We start from the raw sequence: 14,093 nt of genomic DNA, 5'->3' as shown, positions 1-14,093 counted from the left end.
TTCGAACAAACACATAACTACGGCTAGTAGGTAATTATTAAAAAAAAATCTTCTAATCTAATTAACATATTTTATTATTTTAAAAATATTTTTTAAAAAGTTACTTTAGTTTTTAAAATATTTTTTGGTACATATTTTATTACCTTCTATTTATTATAATAAAATATAAAATATAAAATATGCATACTGATTATAAAAAAATATTCTTCTAATCTAATTAACACCTTTCATTATTGATTTAAGATATTTTATAGTTTAAAAATATTTATAAAAAATAATTTTAGTTTTTAAAATCTTATTTTTGGTACATGTTTTATTACCTTCTATTTATTGTTAGAAAATATAAGTTTTGTATATTAATTAATTAAACAATTATATTCTAATCTAATTAACACATTTCATTATGGATTTAAGATATTTTTAAATTTAAAATATTTTTTAAAAAAATATTTTAGTTTTTATAAATCTTATTTGTTGGTACACTTTTTATTACCTATAATTTATTTTAATAAGATATAAATTTTAAATATTAATTATTTAAAAAATATCTTCTAATCTTATTGACACCTTTCATTATCGATTTAAGATATTTTATAATTTTATAAAAAATATTTCAATTTATTAAAATCTTATTTGTTGGTACATATTTTGTTACCTTCTTTTTTATTCTTAAAAATATAAAATGTGTATATTAATTAATTAAAAATATATTCTAATATAATTAACACCTTTTATTATGGATTTAAGATATTTTATAATTTTAAAAATATTTTGTAACAAACTCTTTAACTTTTTAAAAGTCTTATTTGTCAGTACATGTTTTATTACCACCTTTTTTATTTAAAAAATATAAATTTGTATATTAATTAATTACAAATCATATTCTAATCTAATTAACACCTTACGTTGTCAATTTAAAATATTTTATAAAAAAAATATTTATTTTTAAAATTCTTATTTGTCGGTACATGTTTCATTAGAGCCCTATATGACTAGTCCTATTCATGCAAAAAAACTGCTTAAGTCCAAATTCTTATGATTGATCCTATTAATGCAAAAACTTGCCTAAGTCCAAATTCATCGGATACCCTTGGTAGAGCCTCATATGACTTGACAGTCACTACAAATTGTACCTTGTCAATTATGGTGATTGGGTTTCATTGGCTATGGACGACCATGCAAATGACTCAACCTGGTTTGAATTGGACTGAACCCACTGTTCATTTACCTACTATCCCTATTCATGCAAAAACCTACCTAAGCCCTAATTCACCGAATACTCCCGGTAGCCCCATATAACTAGTCTTATTCATGTAGAAAATGGACTAAGTCCAAATTCACCAAATACCCTTGGTAAAACCCATATGACTTCGTAGTCACTACGAACCGTACCTCGTCAGTGATGGGGGTCGAGTTTCATTGGCTAGTGGATGCCTGTATAGATGACTTAGGCTGGTTTGAATTATATCGAACCTACCATTCATAACCCACTAGCCTTATTCATACAAAAACCAACCTAAATCCAAATTCAATGAATACCCATGATAAAGTTCTATATAACTTCGCAGTCACTAAGAATTGTACCACATCAATGATTGGGGTCGAGTTTCATTGGCTAATGGACACTCATGCAAATGACTCAACCCATCCTACAATTAATCAGACTCTTTAGATCGTCCTAGTAACTAGGGCAAATATAAGAAAATAGAGAAAAAAAAGGCCTATGGTAGATATTTATAACACTCACATCTCCTCACTGCATGGCAAATCATTACATAATACTTCAAAAAATTTCAACAACATTCTATAGCACTTATAAAAATTTCAAATGCAAAATCCATAGCAAATGAATTAGTCTTGTTTATACAAAAACACCTAAGTCCAAATTCACCGAATACCCCTCGTAGAGCCCCATATGACTTCACGGTCACTATGAACCATACCTCATCAATGATGGGAGTTGGGTTTCGTTGGCTAATGGACACCAATGCAGACGACTCAGCCTAGTTTGAATTGGGCTCAACACACCCTCCATTACCCAGCTTACTCTTCATTGAACTCTCTAGTTGTCCTAGTAACTAGGGCAAACACAAGGAAACACAAGAAAACATAACAGAAAAAAAAAAAACATATGGTGGATATTTATAATATTTGAATCTCCTTACCATATGGCAAGATCATTTCATTGCACTTCAAAAAATTTCAGCAACATTCCATAGCACTTATAAAATTTTCAAATGCAAAATCCATAGCAAATGCACTAGTCCTATTTATGCAAAAACACCTAACTCCAAATTCATCAAATACCCCTCGTAGAGCCCTATATGACTTCGCAGTTACTACGAATTGTACCTCATAAGTGATGGGGGTCTGGTTTTGTTGCCTAATTGATGCCTGTGCAAATGACCCAACTTGGTTTGAATTGTACTCAAGTCACCCTACTCCTAATCGGGCTCTCTAGTTGTCTAACTAGGGCAAACACAAGGAAACACCATAAAACATGGACAAAAAAATCATGTAGTGGATATTTATAACACCCAAATCTCCTCACCACATGGCAAGATCATTTTATAGCACTTCAAAAAAATTCAATAACATTCCATAGTACTTATAATTTTTTCAAAAGCAAAATCCATAACAAATGAACTAGTCTTATTTATGCAAAAACACCTATGTCCAAATTCACCAAATATCCCTTGTAGAGCTCCATATGAGTTTGCAATCATTACGAACAGTACCTCGTCAGTGATGGGGGCCGGGTTTCATTGGCTAATGGACGCCATGCAGACGACTCAACCTAGTTTGAATTGGACTCAACCCACCCTCCTTCCCCCCTCAAGAAGAGACCCTCCTCCCTCCTCCCCTAGTTCTTTCCCCCTCCCTCTCGCCGTCACCCACAAAATATAAAAAATAAAAGAGAAATAAAGATTTACCTTAACAAGAGGGGGAGTTCGTGGCTGTCAAGCCGAGGGATGAAGAGAGAATCACCACTAGGAGGAGGGATTGGCCGCCTGGATGAAATTGGAAGCGTTGTTGAGGAAAATGAGAAAGGGAGCGAGAGAGAAAATGGGGAGGAAGAAAGCAAAAGAAGAGAAATAGGGTTAGGGTTACATGACGAGTTGCTGACTCGAATGCTGATGTAGTTTCCTACATGATGGATGATGCAGCAATTTGATGATGTGGTAGATGTTTCCTTTGGGTGGCGATGTGGTAGCTGATGTGGCACGATGTGGCGGTCAATGCCGATGTGTCACGTTGGATTTTCCATCTAGGCTGTTAAATGGTCAAAGTTGGGTATTTTTAAAATTATGTTTCTAAGTTGATTATTTTGATAATTTTTTATTAAAATTGGTTAGTTTAATAAAATTCTCTTTTACATATTTCACCCAAAAAAAATTTGTAAGACTAACTAGGAAGGGTGGCACTGGTCAGGTTTCATGGGAAACCCAACCTGAAAACCCCTGGTTTGGGTTTTAGGTTTCACTCTGCAGGTCAGGGGTGGGGCAGGAAAAACTTCACCTTTTAGATTTCAGCACTTGATTGGTTTTCCCCAAACCCGACCCCCAAGGATGAGGCAAGAATATGAAACGGGGGTAAGGGTGGAGAAGGGATGAGTCGGATTTATAAAGACGGGGTGGAGATTGGGCGGGTTTATGGGGATGGGTCAGGTTTACAGTATGGGTTGGGAACAGGGTTGCAAGAATGGTGATTGGTTCGAGGTTGGGTTTGAGGTTTTGGGATTTTTGAGTCGGGTTTCAAGGTTGAGGTTCGAGGTTGGATTCAGGGTTCGAGAAACCTGACCCCGACCCAACCCATGCCCTTCCTTTGGTTAGCTAAACGCATTTACGAGACGATCTATAAATGTAAAACTAAGATGAAAATAATGTAAATTTTCATATAGAGCTTGTCTTACTAGTTTTAGGGAATTTGTGAATCTTAAGCAAAACTAAGTGTCATAAAAGAGGTAAACTCAAGAAAAACTAGAATTAAAGATGTTTCTAGTTGTAATTTTTCTTTTTATATTTATTTTAGCAAGTTATATTTTAGGTATAAATGAGTAACTAAGAAAGTAGAGTTAGTTTGTAATTAAGAAAATTTATTATTTATTAATAAGATTGTCTAAAGGGAGATAAAACATGTTAATCTCACTCTTGGTTTCTCTCCCAACATTTCTCTTACCTCTTCCCCATATTTCCCTCTCTTCTCTCTCACAATTTCTACTAAAGCATGCCTATTTTATGAAACTTAACATGATAGTTTTCTCTGACATAGTTTTCGGACGGACAAGGAAAAGAAGATGGAGAAGAAGAAAGTAGAGAAAAATAAGAATAAAAAGATAAATCCTTTTTTTCTTTTCCTTTTAGGTCTGTCTTATCCCAGCAGCTATTCTTTCAGTTTTGAGTTTCAGTTGAGTTAGTTTCCTTTTTTCTTCCTGTGCTTCTATGCTTGAAAAAGATTATCTTAAGAGACCTTAGAGTCCCAATCTGATGGAGAACATTTTTGCATCCTTTCTGCTGTGAAGGCTATCATCTTGCATCCTCTTCTTCATCTAGCTTTTCTAAGTGCAGCAACCATCACTCAGACCAAAGCTCTGTCGTCCTTTTTCTCATCGATGGAGCATTCTACAATCTGGTTTGCATTTTTCGAAACAGTAGAGTTTGTTGGTTTAGAAACTTTACGTTTTCGTTGTCGTGCAAGAGTTAGGAAATTCTGTGTCACTGGTTAATTTGGCCATGCACATCTTCTGAGTTTATTGCTACCTTGCTGTCCCTTAAAAACTGTTTTCGGCATTGAATTCTGGCGTTCTAATGACTCCTCTTATTAAGTTTTCTATTTCACAGAAAGCTTCCTTTTAGAAAATCTCTCGCTGTACAAGTTTATCTCTCATATGTTTTTTGGAGTCCTTCACATAGGTTTATCTAAACCCCATGTTTTTTTTTCCAATGGAAACTCTTTCTAATTGTTGCAGCACCAAGTTGTTTCCTCCTTGGGACATCTCCATACACAATTCTTAAGAGTGTTTCTCATTAATTGAATTATGTCCTATATCTTTACCTTGTCTTGCATGTAGTTAGTTGGCTCTTGTCCTCTTATCATGACCAAATTGTTCACCTACATTACATCCATGAATTTATTTATGGTATTGCAAGTTTTATAGTCTTTTTATTTTATTTTTTTGTGTACATTACATCCATGAATTTTATTTATGGAATCCAATCCCATTTATGGTACACTAGGTTGGTTATCTTTTTTTTTTTTATATATGGGTGACTTTTAGTCCCTTGTGATTTTTCTACTACCCTTAAGAGGGTTTTCTGCTATTACTACTATTATTGCTACAGTCGTCCTTTGAGTGATAGACATTAATTAGTGGACAATGAGGGAATTTTGAGAAGAGTTCTGGGGTACTGACAACAAAAGCACACAACAACAAGTCTTGGACACTAGATGGATGAATTGAAAATCCACGAACTATCCAATGAGCTTTGATATGTTTTTTTTTTTCCATTTTCAAAACCGACCAAGCTGAGGAATTTCAGCAAGGGATAGAAGTCAACAATTACTTAAGATAAAAGGTATTTCAACTAAGGATGGATGATGATCCCCACTATGAGCACAAAGTATTTGAACTTCTAGGGATGCCCATATCAAAACCCTTAATATTTGATATAATACATTTGGTTTATATCGGGTTTGAAAATTAGTAAAAATAATAAAATCCAATACGTAGAAACCCTCTAAAATCTAATACATATAGGCTGATAGCTTATGAACAATATGTGCAACCAATATTTATAGAGTTCAAATCAATAAAGTTTGTTTGGATGCATAAATATGCCACTATGAGTAGTTATAACTATAAATTCATCTTTCAATAGATATTTCTTACTTACCAATGTACATTACCGCAAAGGTAGGATTTACTAGGAGTACATGCAAGGGAGTAGTCTCCTCTAATCATGGGTGAAGGGTAGGTGAGACTCATTCACTCAAGGGAGATGTCTCGTTTACCTTCGACATGTAATTAGGATAGATTGATCCTTAAAAAGTCCCAACTTATTAAGACGTTTGTATGCTTCGAAATAGTAGTTTTAGTAATCTTAATCTTTGGGTTTTTATTGTAAAAGATACTAACACTTTCCAATATCTAGAAGTTTTAGGAAAAGAAGTTTTGTTTTTGTTCCTTAAAACAAAATGAGACTTAGTATAAATTTTATTTTTCAATTCCTTTCCAATGCCAAGGGTAGTAATGTCTTGATTACTCGGTTGTGTTGCCTTAGGAAGTGTCAACAAGTTCACATCCACTTTTTGTTGCTACTTTAGCAGGGAACTTTGAGAGTGAGTGGAGGGAGGGACCCATCACCCACTACCAGGACTTAGGAGGCGCATTAGGGCAAAAGGTGCTTGAACAAAAAATCATATCTTTCCTTCTTCACTTTCCTAAGTGCACTTCACTCCTTTTCTTTATCCTTTAACCATTTTAGTATCGATCTTAGCTTTCCAACACATCTAATCATACAATTCACACCAAATCTCTTCTTTTTTTTTGTCTCAAACATCAATGCCATGACTTTTTCTCCCATTCTAACCCCTTTTCAATTCGAAATAATTACCTCTCCTCCATGATAATATACTTACATTAGTTGTCACGCATAGATTTGACCATCATTAAGTTTAAATTAATATTTATCCACCTTTGTTTACTAATAAATCCAACATCTTTCTCTTATTTATTTATTTATATGAAATTATTATTTAATATTTTATAGGGCGTCAATTTTCACGTTTAACCGATCCCATGTACTATGATTTTTAAACGGAATAGTTATGGAATAAAAAATTTGCCACCTTACGTAATCAAATAATTTTACCCGTTTATCGTTTAATGTTTATTAAATGGAACGAAATTAGATAATGGTTATTATGTACGTTATCTCTTATTAACATGTAACTCTAAGGATAAAAATTAATTTCAATTATATCAAAGGTATAACTTGAAGTATTTGTACCATATTAAACGTATAACTTAGAAGATATTGTCCTAATTTTCTTCAACAAATGAAGAAAATAATTTTCTTATAGACCTCCGTTTGAAAGCAAATATAATTTTTTAAAGACTCTGTTATGTATCTGTTGTTATACGATGTTTTTATAGGTTTTGAAGTATTGTAAAGTGAAGTCATCTTTTCCTTTTAATTTTAAATAAAATTATAGATTTTTTAATACCATACATTTGATATGCTCAAATGTAAAATTATACCTAGTCTTTGTCATCTTTCAAAGCTATAATTATATCCCTGAAACTGAATACATATAGTTAATACGTGACAAATCAATTTCTTACTCTTCTTTCAGTCTTTATATAATTAAATATTATTATTCAGTTTAATCAACTCTATAAAAAATCCAAATGTTGAAGGTTGACTCAATAAAAAATTACCATTAGGGTTGCAAATGGATTGAGTTAATCAACAATCTACATTACCACCTGATCCACAAAGCTCAATTCATGGTAAATAAAATGGATTGAATTAGTATTTGGGTAAAAAATATTGATTTACGCTTAATATAGATCACTGTCGATATGTCATAAATGAAACCCGTCCAAAACGATCCAATCTACAAATTAAAACGGGTTGGCTTGCATCTAAAAATTTTAAACCCAAACCGATCTTCAAATTCCCGATTTAATCCACAAATAACTTATTTTATTATAATTTATATATAATATATTGATAGTTTGATTACATGCTTTGTAGCATGAGTAAATGATTCTTATACCTCTAATATTTCCACTTTGTGTCCATCAAGCACTATATTGATATTTCTTTGTTTATACTTTGATTTAATTTTGGGCTAAGAGATTCTATCATGAATTATAATGGGATAGATGGTAGAAGAAAAGTAATAGGTTATTTAGTAGGAATCAGTTGCATCTGATTTTTTTTAGAGTTTTTTTTATGACATTAATGTTAGATTCTATAAGGATAAACCTAGGGGGATGGGGTAGGTTTATCAATTTCAATGTATATTATGAATTTTCTTGTAAAATAAAATAATTTAAATATCAATAAATATAATCATCTACAAACACCTAAATATTTTTACAGTGGTTCACAACCCTCTTAGATGATTGCTACATCTACCCAAAAGTATTTTGCCCCTTGGAGTTTAATTTACTAAATAAATGGGTTTAATAACATATACAACAACATATCTTAGGGGACCAAAGTACAAAACTTGTTTAACACCGGGGACTTACTCTCAGTGGGTTACTAGGTATAAATACCTAAACCGATTTTTAATAAGTACTAATTAGTTTATCTAAGTCTTGAATGGTTTACAAATGCAAAACGTTCTCATTTTTTGCAAGAAATCTCTTTGGTTGTTGCAAAACATGGTGGTAGGTCCCTAATACATTTTGGAGACAGACAGCTTTTGAGTTTAAGCATGACATTATGTAAATTTGAATTTCTATTGAAATGAGTCGAGTCCTTTAGAAGTGGTGGACTCCTTTTTGATTTTTTGGCCTCCTTCAGTGGGATGCATGTAGTCGACTCTTTTGATATAGTCGACTTATTCTCTTTCTAACTCCATTTTTTTGCTTTTGATGCTTCAATCCTGGACTTTTGTGCTTCAAGTCTTCAGATTTCCCACTAAAGAGTTTGTCTCCTGTTTAAATTTTAAGCTGAGTGTTTACAATGGTTAACTTCTTTTGATTTTAGATTTTTTGTTTCTTTAGCTTGAAAGGGTGATTAATTTACTTGGATCTATTTTTACCTTTATTCTTCAATCAATTGTAATTAATGAAATTTACTTGGATCTAATAAAATAATTTAGGTGATTATATTAATATCAAATTGTTATATTTGATTTCCTACATCACATGTTTATATTTGGTTATATCATATATTTTATTCTACAAATTCCCTCATTATTTAAATGTATATTATAAACTAATATTTTATATTTAAAGTTAAGTATGTTTGTCAATTATGACTAAGTTGAAAAGTAAAATATAAAAAATTATTCTAACCCCCTATATAATATGTTCCAATTCACACATGGTCTAATCTGACATACAATGTATCACATGTGAATTTTAGGGTGTCCTAAAGTCGACTTGGTATGACAAATTTGCAGCCCTAATTTACATCCGGTGTGACCATCTCGAAGGGTATCCTGACAATTTGGGTGCTATTTTAGGTTTCTCACAAGACAGTTCTCTAAGTGTATAAAATGAATTAGCCCTCATAAAACTGCATGATTTCATTATCTCCTCCTCTCCCATCATATATGGTAGCAGTTTTATCTAATGTAAAGGAAGAGGGCTCCCCTCCCTACTTTCATGGCCATTTTCCTTCTCCCTTTTCCCATGTGCAAGAAAGGGAGGGGAGGGTACCCCTATTTACTTTCATGAGTAGTGTCCCATCACTCTCTTTATATTGGACAAAGAGAGACCAAAAAGTAGTTCACTTTCTCTTTTCCTAATTGATTTAATTTCTTTTGACAATAACCCTCCTAGAGAAAACTTTAACAAACACAATCAATGCAACATTCTCTATGGGGGATAAGTGAAACTTGTTGATCACTTCAATTTTCTTCATAAATGTGAGAAATTTTATATTATGAATAGACTTTGAGGAAGCAACCATTTTTTTACAAATGAAACTCGAAATTATTATATAAATATTATTTTTGAATATTCTTCGTTAGGATTTAATAAACTTTGCACGGAGAAGCGATAGTGATGATAAAATGCAAGTTTAGAAAGATTTTAAAAGTATTAAGGATCTACCTTCACCAAATGAACTACTTATTTAGTGTGATAGATGTCGGCTTCCGCTTTCCACCTGTCTTCATAGTAAAAAATGCTCGAGTGAGCATCTTGGTATCAGATATAGTATTGGAACCTTTAAAATTTGATATATATTGGTAGATACTTATATAAAATAAAGGCATGTAAAGAGCAAGTACCAAAATTTCAAATCATTAAAAATATTAGAATCAAATGATATTTTCGAAAAAAATTTATCTTAGGTTAAATTTATTGAGGAACGTTTGCTCTTCACAAGGTCTCATTTTTTTCAATAAAAGTGAAAACATTTTTCAATGTTAAATATATTTTGAATTCTCGTATTATTTTATTACTCAGCTAAAAAGTTAAAAATTATTAATATTTTAAATTAATATTATTTTTTCTTGTGAAATTTAAGTCATGCATAGTAATTTTGACAAAAAACACTTTAATTAACAAAAAAAATTATTAATCATCTAAACATCCATAAAATATAAGTTACAATGTCTTCAGGGCTACAATGCGACCTTGAAAATGTGCTTCCATGTTCGTACATTCGTATACGAAATTTGACCTAACCGTTAAGTACAAAGTTAATTAAAAAAATTAGAGTGAAATTTAAAATTACATATATCATTGCTCATAAATATATTATCAAATGTCAATTTGAAGAAATCTTACGTATTGTGTTTGGAAATAAATATTTTGCTACAACGCGACCTTGAAAATGTGCTTCCATGTTCGTACATTCGTATACGAAATTTGACCTAACCGTTAAGTACAAAGTTAATTAAAAAAATTAGAGTGAAATTTAAAATTACATATATCATTGCTCATAAATATATTATCAAATGTCAATTTGAAGAAATCTTACGTATTGTGTTTGGAAATAAATATTTTGCTACAACGCGACCTTGAAAATGTGCTTCCATGTTAGTACATTCGTATACGAAATTTGACCTAACCGTTAAGTACAAAGTTAATTAAAAAAATTAGAGTGAAATTTAAAATTACATATATCATTGCTCATAAATATATTATCAAATGTCAATTTGAAGAAATCTTACGTATTGTGTTTGGAAATAAATATTTTAGCCAGATATGTTGTGCAAAGACTAAAATTCTAAAGAATCTCGGTCAAAAAGACTGGTGAATTATGGGTAGGGAAGAAGGTATCGAATGGTGACCTCAGAATTGGTATCTATTAGAAGTGCCCTCAGAACAGGAATGCTGCCATGAAATGAAATCGCTTTTCTTTTTCCTTTTGCTTCGCTTTCTCTGTTTCTTTCCTTCTTGCATTCTCACGAATAACTCCAATCTCTACACAGTGACTTCAGTGGACGAGATCAGAAAGCTGTTGTCGTCTCCTGGAGGCCATATTCCGTCCTTGTTGCCCCATCACAGTCTGATATTAATAACCCCAGCCCGAGCCGGCTGGAATTCCAGTCACCCGGAAATTTCCCCTTTGTAAAATCCAAAACAGTGATTCCAATTCAAGGAAAGCACTATCGATTGCAGGAAAAAGTTCGTCTGATTACAGGAAAAAAAAAGACACTGTGGAGAGAAGAAAGAGAGAGAAAGAGGCTTCGAATTTCGATATTTCAGTATGTTTTACAGTGCCCAGGAAAAAATGAAAAAACCCATACTGTACGGAGAAGAAGAAAAGAAGACAGAGATGGACGATGGGTATTTAATACTCAACCACCTTGTTGAGTTAATCGTTTCGTAGAATCTGCCCCCTTTTTTTGCTTTATTTTCCTGTGTTTTTTTTATTTTTTGTGGTTGAAAGTTGAAACAATTCCTAGAATATCTGCAAACAGGAGTAGATACAACCATAAATCTTTAATTTACAAATCTTGGCTTAAATTAATTGGATTTTTTAGAAGTTATTCGAGATGGGTGTCAAATCAAACAATAAAGACAGGTATTATTTTGTTTCTGCGTTTTGATTGGGTTAGTGTGTGCTGTGCAGCAGTAGATGAACAGCCAATTGTTTGTTAAAGACATATAGACAATTTTTAACTGGTATTATAGCTTTTTTGTCTTGTTAAAAATGGCTTCCCTTCTCCGATTTATATTTGCTCCTAGTACTCCTTAACTCTTCTCAGAGAGAGAAGAAAAGGTGGTCTCCCGGAGTCCTCTCGCTCTTTCTCTCTCTATCGCTCTCTCCGTGTGCTGATATTTTCTCTTTCTTCCACCATGGAAGAGCTTCTCTCTGAGTTCAGAGATGAGCGATACTAGTTCTGGGTCTCCTTAAAACTAGCAACGTTTCTTTCCATTCACTCTTACGAAAGTTCCCTCCGAGGCTGGAAGCTGAAATGTTTCTGTGAAGACGTCGAGAGGCGAGTACTGGTACTGATCGAGGCAAAATCCGGGAAAACAGACGTACCCATGTCTGAAACCAAGCCGATCAAGCTTTCGCTCTCTATCTTCACCAGCTTCTCCGAATCCCTCTCCCCGTCGCCTCACTTTTCCAAGTCGCCTCGGAACTTCGATCAGTCACTCGTTGGCCTTGGAATTGTAGCCGCCATGAACGACTCTGCTGGTTCAGGGGACAGCAGAGTCGTCGTTTCTCCGCGATCGGATCCGATTCCGATCTTGTCGGCGAGACCAGGGGTGAAATTCAAGGGGTTCGCGAGGAAGGAGGAGGACATGGACGTATCGGAGAGCTATACGTGCGTGATTTCGCGCGTCGGCGACGACAGGGTGCGTAAGAGGGAGTATTTTGACGGGGCTGAGGGTGTGAGAGGTAACCACATGGGCAATTCGGCAGTGTTTTTCACCTCGCCACAGGTGGCGGTGCCGGCGGCAGGCAAGGAGGACTTTCTGAGCTCTTGCTATCTTTGTAGGAAGAAACTTCATGGGTTGGATATTTTCATGTACAGGTACAAGATTTCTTGACTCTGCTGTGGAATTCTCTCCGATCTTCTTCCCTTTTCTCCTCCTGGTCTTAGCTTGATTTATTGATATGGTCTTGACTTGTTCTCTTGGTGAAGCTTTTGATGAATTTTAAAGACTTCCAAGCTCATCCGTAACATTTGATTTCTATAAATTTCGCTTCGACTTAGAATTCTGATTCTGTGTTGAGGAGAATTTTTAGATATTTAACATATTCGAGGAATTCGATCTTACTGATTTTACTTGTTTTGCCGCAAATCCCCTCATAGTTCCTTCTGGTTGTGCGATTTTTTAGGTCAATAAGTTCATCATCAGCTTTTCAACTTTAATTACCAAGCGTATGACAGTCAGTAAAGCAGAAAACAATTGGATTCGAAGAGTCTTTAGTCTGTAGTAAAAGCTGGGATTATTTGAATTGGTCGATGAAACTTGGTGTTAATTGTAGATGAATTTAGGTGTTGAAGGACGCTGCAGCCAGTGACTGGATTGATTGGATTTTCACATATGAAAGGTTTCATCGCTCTGATTTCCTTTTCCGTGATATCAAAACGTTTATCCGATTGAAGTTTTTGATTGTCGCAGTCGTCTGAATTTCTCAACTAAAATTTTCTGGATTTTCTAGACTGGGTTGTCGTTCAAAACTTTAATTTCTCCGTTACCGTAGTCGAATTTCCACGACATGATGCTTTCCTCGGTTCATAACCAGGAAGAACATAAAACTCTCCCCCTTGATTTCGTTTATTTTTTATCTGGTTCATCTTCCGTTTATTATTAAGCACGATAAGATACGGCATTCGGTTACAGTAAATGATAATTTATTCGTCCTATGTGGTGGATCATCTTTTGTTTTTACCTGGTTCCGAATCTATCTTACAAAGAAAAAAACTCTGGGTCCGTGTGATTGATCAACTATTCGTCTTGTATTTTGCAGAGGGGACAAGGCTTTCTGCAGTGTCGAGTGCAGATGCCAGCAAATGCTGACTGATGAAATGAAAGAGAACTGTGGGTCTGAGGCGATGAAGAAGCAATTTGATTACTCTGCTTCGCCTTGTTCGGCGCCTGGCCTCTTCTTCTCTGCTGGTGTTGCAGCAGCTTAAGCAGGAAGATGGATCTAAAACCAGTAACCACAGATACCCTATATAAATAATCTGGCATCAGCGGCGGAAGAAATTTATATATATAAGAGAGAAGATGAAAAAGGGTTTGTGCAAATGGGATGTAGAATATAAGAGGCGAGGCCCTCTTTAGTAAATATGGAAATTGCTCAATCAAAATGGGTCTGAATTTTTCTTAGTATAAGATGGTCTTATTTATATTACCAAATATATATTTGTATAAGATGTGGGTGTTGTCTCATGTTGCATGACTCAATGCTAGAGAGAAGGGTGCAGAAGCT

The 14,093-nt window shown here is 33.8% G+C and overlaps 1 protein-coding gene across 1 annotated transcript; it reads left to right on the top strand.

The window, feature by feature from the left end:
* The first annotated feature begins 11,880 nt into the window (after nucleotides 1-11,880).
* LOC137940037 (FCS-Like Zinc finger 14-like) lies at nucleotides 11,881-13,996 on the top strand. Its single transcript, XM_068784941.1, has 2 exons — nucleotides 11,881-12,684; nucleotides 13,629-13,996. The coding sequence occupies exons 1-2, from the start codon at nucleotides 12,191-12,193 to the stop codon at nucleotides 13,792-13,794; spliced, it is 660 nt and encodes a 219-aa protein (XP_068641042.1). The 5' UTR covers nucleotides 11,881-12,190; the 3' UTR covers nucleotides 13,795-13,996.
* Nucleotides 13,997-14,093: the final 97 nt, after the last annotated feature.

The sequence above is a fragment of the Aristolochia californica genome, unplaced genomic scaffold (genome assembly GCF_029961685.1).
Source record: "Aristolochia californica isolate CCGP_79_NKW_82.1479 unplaced genomic scaffold, dmAriCali1.0.hap1 SCAF_9, whole genome shotgun sequence".
Classification (NCBI taxonomy): Eukaryota; Viridiplantae; Streptophyta; class Magnoliopsida; order Piperales; family Aristolochiaceae; genus Aristolochia; species Aristolochia californica.
The sequence above is the reverse complement of the archived record's forward strand: the minus strand, read 5'-3'. Positions and strand labels throughout refer to the sequence as shown.

What these genes read in the sequence shown, in the direction of transcription:
- LOC137940037 (XM_068784941.1), top strand. Translation starts at nt 12,191, where the DNA reads ATGTCTGAAACCAAGCCGATCAAGCTTTCGCTCTCTATCTTCACCAGC. An exon ending in TTGGATATTTTCATGTACAG is followed by an intron (nt 12,685 to 13,628) that starts GTACAAGATTTC and finishes TGTATTTTGCAG; the next exon opens with AGGGGACAAGGCTTTCTGCA.